General features: G+C 44.5%; 1 protein-coding gene across 2 annotated transcripts in view; it reads left to right on the top strand.

The window, feature by feature from the left end:
• The first annotated feature begins 2,896 nt into the window (after positions 1-2,896).
• The window catches only part of AKAP12 (A-kinase anchoring protein 12), a 30,444-nt gene continuing 14,560 nt past the window's right edge, over positions 2,897-18,780 (top strand). The window contains exons 1-2 of one of the 2 annotated variants that reach the window (XM_082276555.1): positions 2,897-3,112; positions 12,383-12,569. In XM_082276555.1, the coding sequence (XP_082132681.1) occupies positions 2,975-3,112; positions 12,383-12,569 (325 nt within the window). In that variant the 5' untranslated portion in view covers positions 2,897-2,974. Of the gene's footprint in view, positions 3,113-12,382; positions 12,570-15,527; positions 15,736-18,780 lie in introns of those variants that run through there. The other variant, XM_082276556.1, reaches the window with a different exon arrangement.

The raw sequence follows: 18,780 nt of genomic DNA, 5'->3' as shown, positions 1-18,780 counted from the left end.
CTGCTTTACAAATATCATTATGAAAGTTACCCAGGTTTCAGGGGAGTTTTAAAACAGTCATGTGCTAGCTGCAATGCTGAAAGATTGTCCTGCCATTTGGAAGGTCTGTGCTTGCACCTCTTAGTAGGAGTTTCCTCAAAGATGTTTCACGACATGCCAGTAGAGCTTTACTTATTATCTTTCTTGATTCCTTGGGTTCATCCTAAAAAGTGTGCATACTTCTGTCAATAGCGTGAATATTCTCGTCTCAGTGCCAACACTTGGTGACTTTGGAAGAGGACTGGCCGAAGGATATGTGACTCCACTTCACTGGAAAGGCTGTCAAGAGAAACAGATGTAGTGCCTGAACAACACTTCAATACAGCAAGAGGCAATTGCAGCTTTCAGGGTAAAGGCCTGGGCAATAACCACCCCAGCACAGAGGCAGAAGGTAGGAAACACAGGCTGACAAATGCCAGAGTCAGACCTGTCATTCTTTGTGATTCCTTCTGTACAGGCAGGGTACAGACCATCAAGAATGGCAAAATGGACAAGACTGGAAATGTTGGATTTCTCTCTTACAGGTTCCTATGCTAGATGTACTCTAGGAAAGAAAACAAAAACAAATAAATAAATGCAAGAGGAAAGGAGACAGAAGCTGTGCCCATGCCAGGGATTATACAGGGATGGGACAACAGCTCATGGCTCTCTGCATCACAAGTTTGCAGAAATGTGGTGGTTCAGACTGGGGAGAAGTTATGAGTGTACACACAAGCCATCCTATGCTGCTCGACCTTATCACCAGAAAGCCATCCCCAGCACATTTTATTTCACTGAATAGATGTAGGCAAAGACTTCCAGCTAAAAGAAAATAATTTGTGTTCAGAAAATGGCCGGTGAATGGGCATTGAGGGGTGTCTCTCTCAGCTGCAGTGCTTGCAGCATCTTTGCTCTGAGATTGCTGGGCATGGAGCCGGTGCTGCTGGGCACAAGCAAAAGGGCTAAAGAGCAAGTTTGGATGGGAAGAAGGAGGCAGTGCTCTAGCTGCTTGCAGAGAAAACATTTTGTGGTCAATGAACAGTGAAAAGACAAATGATGTGGCACAGACCTTGAATTATGTCACATTTCCCTTCTTGAGAAACTCCCTGGCAAAACCCTGATCTCCCCATGGCACACGCCGTTCCTAACTTCTCTGTGTGCCACTGAGCCCCACGGATGGCGCTCCCCTCTCCAAAGCCCGGGAATCCTCTGTGTCTGTGCCCAGGGTCCATGACTGAAGGGGAACCCAAGACAGCCCTGCAGCAGTTGGGCTGGCCTCCATTCTCAGCTGCGCCTGCAAAGGCGGAGCTGAAGGCAGGGAGAAAGGCAGATTTGGTGGGGAATGGAGGTGGTGCCAGCTCTTTCCCCACCAGAGACAGAGGCATCAAAGGATGACAGCCAGGAAAGGATGAGAACAGACTCCTTGCTCCCCTGTTGTGGGTGCTGGCTGATGGGTGATCCCGAAGCACTGAGTGGCTATGGGTAAGTTCTGCTACAGGGACTCAGGCACTACTTAAAGCTCAGATCTGTGTTTCCTCTCTCATCTGAAAATGAGGAAGACTAAGCAGACAGGGCGAGATGCTGATCCCAACTCTGATCCACAACACCAGTTTTGTTCTGCTGAACACAAACAATTCCAGTTGGTTCTTCTGTTAGCTAAGGCGAGATGATGAAAAGGCTTTTTCAGTCATTGACTTGATGTGTGTTCGTTTTTTTAGGGAAAAACCAAAAAACTGACCAGCATGTGGCGATCAGGCGATTTGTAGAATGGAATTTTAAGAGAATGGGGTTTTTTCTGAATGAAACAGTGCTTTGGTGGGTGACAACTGGTTAAAAGGAAATTGTGTACGTACTACAATTTCTTCAGACCATTCCTGATTTTAACCATGAACTCTGTAGAGGATAAGGTATGTGCACACGTTTAGAAAAAAAATTTATAGTTATGGTGAAGGACAGTTAATGGATCTGTTTGCTACCCATTTGGCACATTGTGGTTAGTTCATTTTAATGTGTGTGCTATTTCACTGCTGATACCTTTGAAAGCACCAGGTAAGAGTGTGCCTACACACATGCTGGTCCTGATTTTGTGGCATGGGAAAGACGCTTTGTGTATTCTGGGCTAGGAGAGAAACTACTGTTCTTGGCTTTGCTTCCCTAGGCCATGATCTGGCATGAATTAATAATAGAGAACCTGTCCTGCATGACAATAAAAAAAAAAAAAAAAAGCGTCTTGATTTTTTTGTTTCTTCGAAGTTGCCTAAGACATGGGACCTTACATTTCTGCATCAGCTGAAACCTGGACGTCCTTCCCTCAGAAGGCCCAGCCTGGCTGAGGTCCGGAGCCCGGCGCTGAGGGCTGCTGGCCGCCGAGCCGAGCGCCCGGGGCAGGAGGCGGCAGGAGCTCCACGGGGGCGCGGGGCAGCGCGGCCGGGCGGGGGGCGCGGCCCCTGGGCCGGAGCCCCGAAGGTGCCGGCGGGCGGGCGCTCGTCCCGGCCCCGGGAGAACGGCGAGGGGGCCGAAGCGCTGAGTCAGCGCCGCGGTGCCGCCGCGGAGGGCCGGGGGCCGGGAGGCGCCCCCGCCCCGGCGGTGCCCGGGAGGGGCGGGGAGAGGCGGCGGCGGCGGCGGGCAGGGCGCTGCCCCCCTTGGCCGCTCCTTATCAGCCCGGTTTGATGCTGCAAGGCGTGTCCGGGGATCTGCTCATGTGATGGAGCAAGAGGCAGGCGGGCGGGGGGACCAGGGGAGGAGGTGATTTTCCTCGTTGCTCTCGCTCGCGCTTTTTTTTCCCTCCTCCCTTTCCCTTTTTTTTTTTTTTTTTTTTTTTTTTTTTTTTTTTTTTAATTTCCCCCCTCTCGCCCTAAAGGAGTTTGCAAGAGCCGGGCTCCTTCATTCCCGGCTGTGCCGCCGCCGCCCACCGCTAGCCCCCGTCAGCGGCTCCGCACGGCCGCGGGGCAGCGCCATGGGCGCCGGCAGCTCCGCCGAGCCGGCCGCCCCGCAGGACGGGGCCGGGGCCGCCGCCGAGCCCCCTCGCACCCCTCCGGAGCCGCTGCCGGCAGAAGACGCGGCAGAGCCCCAGCCACCAGCGGAGCCCGCCAAGGTAAGGCAGGAGCGGCGGGGAGGCGGGGGGAGACGCGGGGCGGCGGCTCCCGCCGCACCCCCGGGCCGGGGAAACTTTCCCGCCGCGGCTGCGGGCACCTGCCGCAGCGCCGGGCACCCCCGGGCCGGGCGCGGAGCGGGGGCGCGGCGGGGCCGGGACTGCGCCACGGCCGGCGCCGCAGTCATAAAACTCCCGCCGGCGGCGGCAGCAGCGGCGGGGCGGGGGGCGAGGGCGACCGTGGGGGCGCCGCCGCTTTTGTGTGCGGCCGGGGCCGGGGCGAGAAGAGCCGCACCCAGCCGCGGTGAGCTCTGCGCCAAGGAGCCTCCTGACTGCGGTCCTGCGGCCGGATCGACGCGGCTCCCGCGGCTCTCCGCAGCCCCCCCCACTCCATCCTCTCCCCTCCCGAGGGAGCAGGTGGGAGGCGCGTCGGGGCGCGGCCGGGCGGGCGGCTCGGCAGTGCCTTCGGCTGGGCGCCAGCCGCGCTGTGCCCCCCTTCGCGCCCCGGCCCGCGCCCCTGGGCTCGGGCTCACCTGAGCCCCCGCCCTGCCGCCGCGGGGAAGGGGCGGCGGTGTCGGCAGCGGGGGCTGGAGCCATGGCTTTGGTGCGGCCCGCTGTCGTACCGCATAGGGGACAAGGGGGAGGGACTCCCGAACTCCCAGCCCATGGGGAGCGAAGGAGCTCTAGGTATGTGTGATTTAAAATAAAGACGTTGAAGAATTGAAAGAAATTCTTTTAAAACATGTCTGGTGTTTAAAAATAGATCATGAATGAACCCATTTATCCCTCTGGAATAGGCGCGTTTAGGGGATTTTGGGACTGAAAGGGAGGTTATGTGCATCTGTGTGTTTACATAGCGTGGCTTTGGGGTAGGCGTGAGTTTGTGAGGGGAGAAATAATACCACGTTCTACCGAGGTCCCCTTCTTTGGGCTCTTCAGAGTTCGGGTGCTCAGAGCGGGGAGACTCCGAAGTTTCTGTGACTGGTGCGTGGGTGTGCTAGAGCTTGAGAACTGGTTATGACTTTGTTTCTTTGACCTTGTGGTTCAGATTTAACTTTCAAGTTGAATTTCCCATAGTTCCTGGCTGCCACTAGACCTCCTTGTGCGTGTTTTGACAGATTTGAAAACCACATTGCGAATGAACTTTAAATTAACTAAGATTTATTTTATTTTCTTTTTAACCAAATAAGCGTTGGGGATTGGTGTTGGTTAACAAAATATTTAGCAGTTGTGTTGGGCAATTTTAGAATTCAGAGGGAATTTATATCAGGCAAGCATTTGGCTATTGTGGTTGTTTAAAAATTAAGATAATGGGACTTTGAAGAAGGGATGTAATATTCATAGCCATGTTTATCCAGTTATGGGAACTAAGACCTTCTAAAAAGGGAATAACATTAATACTGTTCTCAGGTACAGATTATTATTACTACTGTGGTTTATGTCTTCTAAGCTTTAGAAAAATGTTTTCTAATAGATTTTCGCCTGGTTATTCAAGTAAAACTGTTTAAAAGTGGGAAAGTTCTGTTACCATTTTGCTGCTATAAGAAATTGTATTATGCTGTTCTCCTAAAACAGCTGGTTTTGCCTTCCATTACGTGACATAAAAAGAAAAATAAGTTTTAATGAAGTTTAGCCATACTTCTTTTGTATCTCATTTAGTCTGTCTTACTAAAGTAACTTCATGCAGATTTGTGACACAGTTTTTCATCATTATTCCTTCCAGCTCTTTGGATTTGAAAATTACCAGTCCTGCAGTGCCCCTGGAGAAATCTGTCAGATAGCTAATATGCTTGCAGAAGATACAACGGGAATCTTTTGGAGGGTGGTCTTTTTTCTTGCATTATCCAAATTAAAATGCTTATTACAACCCTTTTAGAAGAAAAACTTTGGAAACTGACTTTAGTGGAATCCAACTTGAGTGAGTCTTGGCAAGGCAATTACAAATAAACTGTCTAAGCAACTAGTCTTATACAGGCTATAAAGTCTCAGAGAAGTTGTGCTTTCTTTTGTGATCTGAAATCCTTGAAATATTTAATTAAATTTCTTTCATGATGTAGTTGTATTTTTTACAAGATGAAAACCTCTTTGCCTTTTCTTCTAGAAAGCAACAAATTTATAGTCTTTAGGCTGTTTCGTTGTTCACGTGTGACACTTTGGCCAGCTACCAGCTTTTGGGTGTCCTGGTGTCCATACTGATATGGGAGGGTGTATGTTTCGGTGCTGCTCACTTCTACAGCCCAGGGACCCTGGAAAGCACTTGGTCTACAGAGCAAGGGGTATTTAGGGGCCTTTGGGTGCTGGCTTGCAAACACAGTGGGTTGAATGTGGGCTCGTGGTGAGTACCTCAGCTGTTGGTCCCATCTTCTCAAAAGTTCCTGGTGAATTACACATAAAGCAGCTCCAGAGTTTCTAGCCTACTACAGTACTAGGACTCAAAATGGGGGATTTCTTTACTGTAGCAGACAAGACTTAAACTCTGTCAGTGAAGGAGCTGCTCCTTATCTTGCGTAGCCACCCCCCACTATCTCTGCAGGGGAGTGTGACAGATACTGGTGGTACTAATCCATTCAGGTGCCTGAATTGAATTAATCAGATTTGTGAATTGACACCCAAGGTCCTGTTGAAACCAGGGGGCAGGGTATGGTTCTACAGAAGGCTGATTTTTGTGATGGAGTTACCTTCTTGCTGTTTGAACAGCAATGATCTTTTCCCCCTCCTTTTTCCCCTGTTCCTCTTCCCTGTCTTGCCTCACATGACGCAGTCTCGTTTGGCCATATTATGTCCTAACCTTGCCTATCTGTAAGCGGGTTAAACTCACTAACAGGGAGAAACAGGGAAGTTTATTCTTGCTGGAGCATTTTCCTGATCTGCTTGTGAGTTCATTTGACTCCTACATTGTGGAGGTGAGACCAAGAGCTAGGACAAGGCAAGCATCTGCAGGAGGGGAAATGAAAAAACTTTCCCTGATGATGGCAGTAAGCTGGTGAAAACTCACTGAAACCTCACAAGCAGATTGTCCGGAGCAGCACAGAGGCCTGAAGCTTGGCCTGAGAAGGATTTATCAGATCTCAATAGTGCTAGAAGCAGGAACAAGATCTTTTTGGTCTTGAAGAACACCAGACATACCTTAGGTGTCCTGAACTGACAAAAATCTTTGAGATGTCTGATGAGGAGGTTCATGTGCTCCTGCCTCCTCCCCAGAGCACCTGCAGATTCTCCTGTATTGCACCTGGCACTGTGCGAGCTTGTTGAAGGAGCTAAGCCCCTGAAAAACTGTTCCAGTTCTTTGGCAAGGTCATTCTCTGCTGATTGAGCAAGATTTGTTGGCTTCTGGGACTCAGCAGAAGCTGCAGGTACAGGGGAGCAGGCAGGACCTTGTGACTGGAATGGGACAGGAAGCTGGGTGACACTTCCGTTGGTGGCAGCACATGGCTGGATTGGTTTGGGCATCTTCATCTTGTGAGCGCCCTCTCTGTTCGTAGCAGTGATGTGGCTCTCACCCAGCTTCCAATTTTGATGCTAAGCATCAGAGATCTGGAAAAAAATGCCAGTGTGGTGCCCTCCCATGGGGTGGAAGGTGACTCCAAGCCATGTGGACAATGCCAGGATAGCTTTGTCATCCTACCAGCATTGCAGCTAACAATGACAATCACACACGTGCCACTTCTATTTTATCTAGAAGTTCAAGGTACCAGCTTTAATAGAGGTTTCTTTTGTGGACCTGTAGAAGGAGCCAAGCTCTGTTGGAACAGCTACCTGAAACAGTGTAGGGAAATTTCCAGAGAGAATTCGGAAAAATAGGGGAATGCTAATAAGCTATTCTTGCACCAAAATCTAGTTTTGTCAGAGATAGTATTTTAATGGAGATTGATGGCTTCAAAGTGTGGTGTGGTGGATTCCTGGCTTGCACCAGCAAGGGCCCTCACTTGAGCAGAGAGTTATTCAGGATGGTTCCCATTTCTGAGTAGTAACTTGATTACGCTACCTGTGTTGTAATGAGAGCAAGTGTGTGCTAGACAGTAAATATTTGGAACTGTCTCTTCTAAAGAGATTACCAGCTGAGATGTCAGAGTGTCTTATTGTCCGAGTGCCTGACAAATAACAGCTGGGGCAGGCTTACATCTGCTGTTTAAACAACTGCGTTCTGGTGAGGGAGCTGAGTCAGCCTGAAAATACTACATTATCAATAGTGAAACAAAGCTTGTTCAAGGAAAGTCCCTAGACTGTGTCTCCAGGAGCCCCAGTTTGAGACATTTAGTCCGAGGCTGCAGGGTTCCCCTGGCTCAATAGGGTCTGATTCACTTCAGATACTTCTCTTCCAACTGGGGAGGAAGAGGCTGGTACAATTCAGTGGTAAGGTTTGGAGGGCTGACCACACCTGTGTGGTGGCTGACGTGAAAGCATAAAAATGTGTAATTGAAAAAATGCACAATAGAAATTGGTGTCATAGCGGCACCAAAAGCGTGAAATAACCCCCTAATTGTATAGGAGATGAAGAGGGAGGTGGCCGGGCACTTTCAATGCCGAGGCAATTAGCTTGTGTTTGATGTGGTAGAAGCTAAAGAGATGCAAAGAGGAGCGTCGGGTCTTTGAAAGTCCTCCAGGTTGGAAATGCAAGCCTGCTTGTAGTTGCTGAGAGGAAAGGAACGCTGAGAGGAAAGGAACGTGCTTTGTGCTCAGCCCCTGTTCTGACTGGTCCTTAAAGCCTGGGTGAGCTGTACAAGTGAAATGCTTTCGTAAGGTGGTGTCTGAAAGAGCTGAATGGTATGAGACCTGGAAGGAGCTCAGGTTGGATCAGGCTTTGAATAACAGATTGGGAGTAGTGCTTCTTTCACAGGTTGCAGAAGAAGATCATAGAGATTATTTGGGTGCAGAAGCTGTTTTATCCATTTGGGTTTTGACGGTAGTCATCCATAAGGAGGTGTCAGTGTGAAGTCAGGCTGAGAGTTGGGAGAGAAGAGGGTAGATGAGGAGATGAGGTGCAGAGAAAGTTCTTGGCTTTGTCTGTAGGAGACTGAAATCAGGTATTGAAATTAAATGTGCTGTTATGTCCCTTACAGAGGAAGGGCGTTGTGTTTTCTTCACCTGGAACTTGGAGTGTCCCACAAACCTCTAATGTTTAGCTAATGCAAAACAAGACAAACTGCTGTGAACAAAGAGTTGGAATGATCCAATTTTTTTCTTTTCCCAAATGTTGGTGTTTGAAGTTCTTTTTAATGAAGCAGCATGTGTTAAGAGCAGATCCCCTGAGCATGTCAACAGTCTTTACCAGTTTCAAAATCAAACTTCAGGAAAAATATTAAGAGACCATTATGTTAGTTTGCTCAGTTGTTCAGACAGCTGGATCTTGCTATTTTAGTAATCTGATGTAGAATCAGTGTAGCAGGATTAACAGAATGAGGCAAAATTAACTCTGGTACGTTTGGGCCTGGTGTGAGGAATCCCTGGAATGATTTGGGTCTGGTACAAGGAATGTTGGGAATGATGGTGATTGCTGGTGGGGGAAGAGGCTGGGTGCTTCGAACCCCTCAGGAACAGTGCCCTAAGGGAGCGTCCACTAATGTACAGTGAGATCAGGGAGGGACCTGCAGTTCATCCACATCTTGTGCAATTTGTCATGTTAATTTATCCATTTTCAATTTTGTGTGCGTTTAATGGGGTCTAACAGTTGGACTCTCTGCTGGATGCAAGATGGAGCAGAAGCTGCTCTTGGTTAGAGTGATGTGGGCAGCAAGACTGTGCATTTTAGTCTCATTAGCTGTGTGTCTGCCCTTTGCTTCCATCTTTGTGGTGAATGTGAGGCAAATATTAAAAAAATAGATGCATGATGTATAGTAATGGTGTGACAGAAACTGGAGTGTTGCTTTGCTAATGGCTCTTTGTTTTGGGAATGAAGAAGCTGAAAGATCAGTGAACTGGATAACCAGTTCTCCTTGGTTTCTCCCTTGTTTATGAGACAACACATTCATAAATTAGTAATCAAAGGAGTGTAATGAATGTGTGCCACAAAAAACTGATAAAATGCTGATAAACCTGCCAAATGTAATGTCTCATTACTTGTAGATAAACGCATACAGGTGAACAAAGAGATTCCTAATACTGTTAATTTTTGTCTTTTAAAATTTTTTTTCACCCATCTCTCTAAACTCTTGACATTATATTTGTCTAAGCTTTACAACTATTCTCAATGGAATTAAGAACACTGCTCATCAAATTAGATATAATTGGACTAAACTGCAGTTTAGATCCCTTCAGAGAAATGAAGCAGTTAATGTGAAGGAAAACTGAAATTAGTTTCTTTTGAGGACTAATGCAGTGGGACAGACTGCACTGACCCTCATAAAGAGCCTGAGTGATGTTTTTAGAACATAAAACTTTTTTTTTTTTTTTTTTTAACTAATGATGCTGTTATGTCTTCTTTCACATTACAAGCTCCCCAAAGGTTTCTTCTCCTTTGCACATGTTTTAATTTGGAAAAATACTATTGTTTTATTAGTTTTGATTACTCAATTATTTAAAGCAGAGCACTTGATTTGAAAATCTAAATTTGCCTTACCAAGGCCACGAATCACATCAAACTCTTTCCCGAGGGACTGGGGTAAAAAGGTAGGGTTATACCACAGGTCTGGTCAGATTTGAAAATACTGAGGTCTTCCGTGTATTTGCATTTTTACATGGTCGTGACTGATGGATCCTGCTTCCAAAACTGAATTTATGTACAGAGTGAACAAGGATTACAATTATACTGGCTGGTTGTAAAAACTGCTTATAGTCTTACATTTAGTAATGTTTATATTTAATTCTGTTTTTCATACTGGAAGGCATCGCAGATTTAACAGATCCGAGGGGTTATCTGCTAGACCCAGTGACTTCTGAATTTTGGTCTGAAATGACAAATCTTGAGGATTATATAAAGTCACTCTTTTCCTGAATGCATCACAACTGTAGAATAAATTCAGAGCTGGGGGAATAGTAAGTGCTACCATTGTTAATATTTTATCGTAACAGTCTGTGCTCAATTTGAAAAGGAGAAAAGTTGTACTGCATTGGCCTACCAAATACCTTTGTGCCCTGGTTCCTTGCAGAGTCCAGTGGTGCTTATTAGGCAAATGGTTGACTGTGTCAGTACATGTGTGTCTATACATGTGACTGGCTTTAAAATGGTGTGCTGCCTGGGGAGGTTTGGAAAGAAAGGCAAAGAAATCTTTTAATAACCTGAGGAGTGCTAAGATATTCAGTGCTGTTGCCTTTCTTGTGACTTGAAAGAATAGTTGGTGCTAATTCTGAGGGTGTTGTCTTGAAATAGTCATCCATGACTTTTTCTTCAGATAGCCTAGTGCCCTGGGAGCCAGTCAAGTTAAGGTTGTTCTTGTGTTTGCAGGACTAGCAGTTGTCTTTCAAGAATAAATCAGTAAAACTTATTATTATTTAAAAAAAAGTAATGGTTCTCTACTAAATTTGTACTGAAGAATCTTAAAGCCCTTTCAGAATTAGGTTGTTGTTTCCTGTGTCTGATTCTCTTGCTTGTTTTTAATCAGTTACTGCCATTCAGTTGATGCTGTGTGCAACTGCAGAGGAGCTCCACAGGATTTACGTGCCTTTGTTCGGTGGTGTGGCGTCTTTATCCCTCCTGAGTTCCTGTGTTTTAGATTTATGGGAAGGATGATGTGAGAAGCGGGAATGTAATCTGAGTGTTGAGCCATTCCGTATTTCTTCTATTTAATATCTGGTCTCAGCATGTGAAAACTCTGAAGCCAAATTATTCCATCTGTGGTATTGGCAGTGGAGCAGAATTGGATCCTTTTTCGTGAGGTGGATTATGTGGCTGTGAAAGGCAGCTTTGAGGAGCGCAACAACGCCTGGTGGAAACAATTTGGCTTAATTAAGGGCTTCTGAACTGAAAATCAGGAACCTGAATGCACACGCTTCATTGCCTGTGGAAGTGGGGTACAGTGCTTCTCCCAGATCTCACTCAGCGTGTGAAAAGAGACAGATGATGAAGAGGAAAGCCCTTTTCCTGGCACTGTCTGTTGACTTGAAATTCTGTTGCAGCAGGCTAATTACTAATAAAAATAAATAAATAGATATCCCCATTCAGAAGGTTTATGTAGGGGGAGTTTGGAAGAGAATCATCAAGAATGTGGCGTCTTCCTGATCCCAGTTTGGCGCTTCAGGCATGTGGATGTTAGATCCCATCTTTCAGTGTAATGTATCTGTGGTACCTTTGATTAATTAACAGGGCTCCAATGACAGTATTTTGGGAGTACTGATGAGTCATAAGACAATGATACATAATTAAGGTTTGCTGTTCCACCAGAGGAACTTCAAACCTTCACTTCAGGAATAATGGTTAATTAGTTGAAATGGCTTCTGTTGGAAGGTAATAGAATCGGTTGGAGAGCTAGTTCATTAAATAAAGGGTAATCAATAAATTAAAGGGTAATTAAGTATCTTATAATGACCACAACACATTTCATGCTTTTAAAATAAAAATCTGCTTGTGAAAGTGTATTTCTTCTTACAGGGCAAGCCAGTACAAATTCTGAAAATAATTAAAATGTATCAAGTGTGGAAGCTGAAAACCAGATTCTTCTTTTTGCACATACTGGCAAATCTAGAAAAAATACTTCAAATCATATAGGGCAGAGTCCCAAAGGATTGTAAAGCCCTTTCCTCCTTTAAGAGTAGTTGCCACCTAATAACAGAGGTCCAAAAATTCTAGTTTTAATTTCAGTTTCACTACATTTCCTCATGGGAAATATATATGTATTCTGCTTTCTGTCCTGAATAGTTCAGTTTCTTTGTAGTTGTATTGTTGATGATGATAAGCACGTAAGTAGAGGAGCAATACCAAAGTCTATATTGTAGAGAGGATTCATTCTTATATCAGAACAGTTGTGCCAGATATTTTGAATGAAGAATTTCTTTCCATCAGCTAGATTCATCTTATCCTGGAGTTTTCCCTCATGGAAGAAACTGATTTCTGCACAAGGTTATAGGCCATTGTCTGTAAGAACTACTTCTTCCATGTCTTTCATGTGGAAGAACAGAAAGATAAATAGTTCCAGATTGTGCGTTTTGGGGTTTTTTTCCTTACAGAAGTACTTCTATTTAATCAAGTTAAAATTGTTTGCATGTATATATTCAAAATGAGAATGAAAGAACAATATTCTGTGGGGGTTGGAGGGGAACCCAGCCTAATACTGATGTTTTCTTTTTCTTTCCTTCTTTCTTTCCCTACTACCATCCTTCAATCAATACTTGACCACGCAGGTTTTAAATGCAAGTTTACCAGTACCTGATGTTAGTGAAGACAATTTGAAGCATGATGCCTCACCACAGGAGCCACTGCAGCTGGAAGCTGTTACAGCATCTAAGGAACTGGATGGGCAGCAGCCAGAGGTGGCTTCACCCCTCCAAGAACCACCCAGAGAGCAAACAGAGTCGCCTGGAACAAATGGTAAGTAAAAACCTGTGTTCAGTGGACATATCATAGAGGCCTGTGTGCTAAATGGGATGAGAAGTAGAAATGGGGCTTGATTAGCTGTCTGCTACTGAACAGGTATTACTCAAGTGATCTGTTGTTGCTCAGGTGCTTCTAGGGCACTGTTTCTTGGGAGACGTTTTCTCTGTAGGAGAGTTCAGATGACAGATGGCTTGTGGACTGAAGCTGTTGGTGTCAGTGGTGGAGATGCTCACCTGTTCGCCCCTAGGGCTAGTTCTCAGCTCTGAGTGCCTCTGCTTGTCTGCTGCCCATCTCCTGACCATCCACCTGTAGGAACAGCTCAGTTTCCACTTCTCGTGTTAGGAGTTCCCACTGCATAGGCCTGTCCGTTCCTTCATAAGGCAGAAATCCTTTTATGTTAATTCATTAGTGATATTAATGATAAAATATTTTGAGCTCATAGGAAGGGACAGGCTGCTAATCTGTTGGTTTTACCTTGATTAAAGTTTCCCTTCCTACAGCTTTTCATCGGATTTGCATTTTGACCATAAAACCTTTCTCATCATAGGCGTCCTTGTGTGTTCTCTCTTGGGAATGTCTCCCTTGCCTTGCTGCATGGTCAGGAACATGCTGTTCTTTCTCCTGTGTGATCTGGCAGCCCACCTTTCCTGCTCTCATCAGCCTCTTCTTGCTTCCCTCAGTTCCTGTTCACAGGTGTGCGTTGAGAGATCTGCTTCGGCAGTCCTGCTGCCTGCTGACTTTTTGGCAGGATGGCAAGAGGGAAGGATAGTTTTCAGTCAGAGCAGTCATCTAATGTTGGAGAGCAGGGAAGGGATGGGGACAGGGTAAATGAAGCACTATCTTCAGTGTCAGCCTGTAGAGCAGCTTAAGGCATGTGTGTACTCCAGGGTAACCATTGGTATATTCTAGGGTTTGAATCCTGGTAAAAGCAATTCTTTTTCATGTCTTTAGATTAATTGCTATAATGCTATTATCCCAATAGAAGGCTACCAATTTTATTCTGAGCTATTTTGCCTTTTTTTTTTTTTTTTTTTAATCATATCAATAGGGGCTTTTGACATTATAAAAATGGGATGGAGCTTGTTTTATCTTTCATGAAACTCTGCTTCTCTAAAATTTTACTCTTAAGCGTTCAGGGATGGGAGGAGGATACTCACTAAACAGAGTCATAAAGGAAGAGAAAATACCTGATGTTTGAAGTAGTGTCAGAAGATTTCACGTTGGTATTTAGCTTCTGGATCAAGTAAAAAAAAAAGGCCTTTAAAAGGGCATGAGTTTCAAGTTAATAGTCAAAGATTGTAATTATTTTTTGTCATCCTGGGTTGTAGTTTCAGTTATAGAAATCACATTACTAGGGTATGTAATGAAAAGGTGAGAAGTTCCCTCTGAGTGCAGATAATTACATGTGACCAGTTGCATGGCATGATGTGAACATAACACAGCATTAGGAATTTGGATTTGAGTAGCCTGAAAAGCCATGGCTTTGTTTTGAGAATAATCTCTCATGTTGCTTGTGTGATATTCCTATTATAATCTTGTCTTGTTAGACAAAATCGTGTAATTTTGTCAGTCTTGTCAGTGGAGCCAAGTCTACACGGTAGCATTATTTATGTGAAAGGGAAAACAGTTCTGTGTGTTTGCTCTTGAAGTAAAAAACCCATTAATGGAGGTGATGTGGCATGTATTTGCTGGTAATGATAGCTGAAAATGACATAATCTATAGAGGCAAATAAAACTTGCCCAGTCAAGCACTGAAAAGAGTCCTTCAAGTAAAGGCTATGTTCAGGTGTTCGTAACTGTTTGTGTCCACTTGTCTGGACCTTAGAGAGCCTGGCCCACCTCATCTGTCCTTAGGCAGATGAATAAAGGTGGAGAAGGGGTATCTCTTAGTTGCTCCATGAAGAGAAAACTTTCCACATAGAAAAATGTTCCATTTTAGTGCTGCACTTCATGTTCTCCAGTCATTGTTTATTCCACCTTGCTTGCAAGTCTATAAACTTAGGAGTAAAGCATTGTGACACCAAGCACTGAAACAACACAAGTGTTTGCCTACAGTAAAGGAGTATTTATGATTAAAGGGTTTTTGGGTGGGTTGGTTCTCACCATCATTATTTGAATCTTGCATTCAGAAGACCATTTGAGAGATGACCTAGACTTATTAAAGTTGCCACTGTAAGATTAAATTAACCAGAAATTCTGGTAAATTGGCTGGGAAGTTGGTTCTGAGAGTCAGAGATGAAGGCTCAAGTATCATCAGAACTTCGGAGGTATTCAACATAATCAATTCTAATCAAAATAGAAATAGTGTCGCTAGAATAGGAGGACACCTGTATGAGATACTGAGCCTTTACATTTTATCATATTGCATCCCTTTTTTTACTATGAGTGGGAGCATTAAATTAATATACTACAAGTAGCTGGAGTAACACGTTTATGAAACTCTTGACAGCAGAATTTGACGCAATTTATAAGTAATTAGGTTGTAGAGAATGCCAATTAAAAAACCCCTCCAAACAAATGAAAACAAAACAAAAAAAAAATAAACCAGCCCCACAGTAACAGGCAAAGGCACGGATATTTCGCTGTGGAAAAACAGAAGTGTTTTGTATGGTTTTGTTTATGAGGGGTAAAATCCTTGGGGTTTTAACCACCATCTTTTGAGGCTGGGTCTGGATGCTTTGTGGGAAGCTGCATCGGGAAGGCATTACGACAGCGGGAACTGAAGCGGGCGCCTGGTTCGAAAGCGGCAGCCGGCGCCTCTTCCCTTCGGGACAGAAAGAGATAAAAGCCCGAAGCGGCAGTTCCGAGACGGAGCCTTTGAGGCACCACGCTTGTGCCGGCCAGCGGTGGGAAGAGCCGGGCGGGCTGGGGGCGGTCCCGGGCGGGGCCCAGGGCTGTCCGGGCCGCGGGGAGCGGCCGTGGGGCGCGGGGCAGAGCCAGCCAGCCCTCCGACAGGCAGAGTTCCATCAGGCAGCCTCTCCGTCAGCCGTCCATTCGTCCGGCCAGCCGGGTGCCGGGGGCTGGAAGCGCCGCTGCCGCCCGCCCGCCTCCCTCGCTGCCGTCGGCTGGGGCTGCCCCGCGCCCCTGGGAGGAACCTCGGAGAAGGGGGTTCGTGGTGTCAGTGTGGCTTCAGCCATGCTGGGGACAGTGACGATGGCGGGTAAGGCGGTTTGCTCTCTCTGGGCTCAGCAGCATCGCGGGGCTGCGGCGGTGCTCCGCTGCCGGAGAGCCTCCGGGGCCCCGAGCCCCCAGGGTTACAGACTCTGGATTTCCTGGCAGGGCGTTACGAGTTAAAAGGTCTGGCTTAAGTATTTTTATCTCAGTGAGAACCTCTTCCAAGCGAAGGTTGCTGAGACTTTAGGAAGTCTCTTACCGCCTCAATCGGACGTTCGATGTGATCCGAGGCTTTATGAATGTGGAGGTGCTAACTGGGTGTTTTTCTGCAGGACGGGGCTATGACCTGGTATCCGAAATTGAGGAACAGAGAAAGAGGTAGTGATCGCACTGATGATGCTATTTGACATTAATCAAGCAGTAAGGCAGTAAAATACCTTAAGAGCTAAACTTGGTGAAATTGGAGGAGATGCAGAAGCTAGCATCGTTTATATGTTGTAAAAATACTTGCATGAGAGAAATGAAGCTGTTACTTCATTGCTGTTTTATTTTAATGAAGCAAAATTCAGAGGGGATTAGCACCGTGGCAAGGGAGTGTGTGTGTGTATGGGGGGCAGCGGGTTCCCAGCCTGCAGTACCAAAAATTCCATGCTGTGTGTGCTGAACTCCACACATCTTACTTGAGGAATTAGCACACAAGCCACTGAAGCTGAGAGCTAATACTGTAAACTAACTGGGCTTTCTGAAAAGATGAGTTTTGGAGGAGCAAAGAATTAAAAGAAAAAAACATTATCGTGCAGTGCTGGGTTTGGACAAACGTATGTCTTTCTCTGGGAGACAAAGTGGCGTTATGAAGTTCAAATAAACCCGTTTATTTTGTGTTTTTCTCCTAAAGATAGCTAATTTGCATCGGAATTTCTCTCAGATGATGTATGGCTCTAGCTATCTAGGAAATCTTTTTCATTGTATTAATAATTACTCTCTTGTATATTGTTTGCTAGAGCCAGTGAATGAGTTCAACAAATAGGGGGAGTTTATTCATGCAAAATACTTTAACTTTACAATACATGTTGACAACAAAGCCTGTAGAAGTGCGGCTCCATTTGGAGCGGGCTCTGGGGAGGACTGTACGTGATTTGAATCAGTGAGTAGTGGAGGAGATATCCTACTGCTGTTTACAATAGGGTTTTCATTAAACTCGATGTTTAATGAGCTTATCACATGCTGAGACTTTTTCCTCAAGGGTTCTCTATTTTTTTTATTTCCTTTTATTGTTAGCAATTAAAGGTTAAACTGTTTTTCAAAAGCAATGTCTTTATAGGTTTGCACAGTTTGATCATTTGAGGTTTTCCTTATTTAATAATTCCTGTGGAAGAACCTTGGATTTTCACTGCAGCACAGCTGCTTCTATAGTGCATTTTGCAAGAACCGCATTTAGCGTGTAGTATGTGTTACCATTTCTTGGAAGGGACAGAGTACCTCTGCTTGTTGGTATGCAGGAGTGTATTAAGCTGTCATGTGTCTAATTAGTGCAGATGCAGCTTCATCTCCTTTGTGGTGAGTTTGTGATGTTTACATTAGTCTTTGTGGTCGTGTTGATAAAGAAAAAATTTCAATCTGCTTTTCATTGTTCATTAATCATTAGGGGTTCTCAAAAATGTCCCAGCTTTTACTGGCCCGTATTGCTTATCCCATCCTTTTTGCTAATGGAGCAATGAATTTTTTTTCCCCTCAAATACCCAAGTGCTAGGGTTGCATCTATCTTATGCTTGGTGAATGAACTTTATTTTAAGAAGCAGAACCAAGTCACTGAATGTGAGATGTGGACAGCATGTCTAACCATGAAATTTCATAAATATTTGTAGCATGCTGGTTTGGTTCCCAAACAGAGCAGCTGTGCTGGTCTGAGAGCAGTTTATTATTGTGAGCATATTTAATGAAGAATTTTTAACTACAGCAACTGTATCCAAGCCATAGCTAATGGCCATTCTGTCTTTAAAAGTCTTCTGTTTGTTTTTAAAGAACTATACTGTTTTCTGATTTTTAGTGTTGTTTGTTGAAACACTGAAATGAAAAAAGAAATATCTTAATCTTGAATAGATGAAATACATAACTTTTCCTGCTGGAATTTGAGAAGCTGGGCTCAGAATTGGAATTTGAGAAGCTCTGGGTTGGAGCAGAAAAGTACAGCTAAATCAAAATCTTCTGAAAATAAAGATTTTTGAGGAATACTAGAATGATACAGCAACACAGTGGAAATGATTGTGCGTTTGGGTTTGTTTGTTTGTTTCAGTTACTTTTCTATGATGTCATTTTCTGGGGATGCTGCTTTTGCTTTCTGAAGGAGCTCTAAGCCATGGAAAATAATAGATACTTTGCAGCTTTTTCCTTTTTTTCCGTTTTTAAAAATGAACACAAAAGTATGTGAGATTTTTAAACATAACTCTTCAGTTGCCACCGCAGTACCAGAGAACTGAAGACTAAATAGTTCTTGTTTCAAAAGCTTTGAAATAGCATCATGCTTGAAAAGCTCATGAATTGTGTGCATGCACGGTGAGATTTGGCATGCAAAAATCTCTGTAAATCCTCTCCCATTATTTAATTATTCTGAAAGAACTTGCTCCCTGTGATGAACATGGCAAGTCAGTCCTTAGAAATAATTCAGTGAAGGGAGAAAGACATAGTATGTGCTTTCTATGGAAGAACTGTTTGTACATTGAAGTGGAAATAAATATGGTGTATAGTAGGGAAAGGAAGGAAGAATTTGTGAAAAATACATTGCTAAGAAGCAGCAATGTCACAGTCGTAGTTAAAAAAGATTAAATTGTTGGAAGGATAACACAATCATATTTCTGTGTTATTTTGTTACTGCGAAGTGAGTAGCGTGTTTGATTCATTAAACCAAACCTTTTGAAACTTGTGATTAAAAGAATCAGAATTTGTGCTATAATGCCCAGTTCATACACTCTGCAATGGAAACTTAAAAGCACAGATAGGTTTTCTTTTCTTTTTTTTTTTTTTTTAATGCTGAAGTGCTCAATTTCACAAGTAATTCCAAACAGCTACTTCATTCTAAATAAATCTGTTCAGA

Source organism: Coloeus monedula, assembly GCF_965178545.1.
Source record: "Coloeus monedula genome assembly, chromosome: 2".
NCBI classification, from domain to species: Eukaryota; Metazoa; Chordata; class Aves; order Passeriformes; family Corvidae; genus Coloeus; species Coloeus monedula.
The sequence above is the reverse complement of the archived record's forward strand: the minus strand, read 5'-3'. Positions and strand labels throughout refer to the sequence as shown.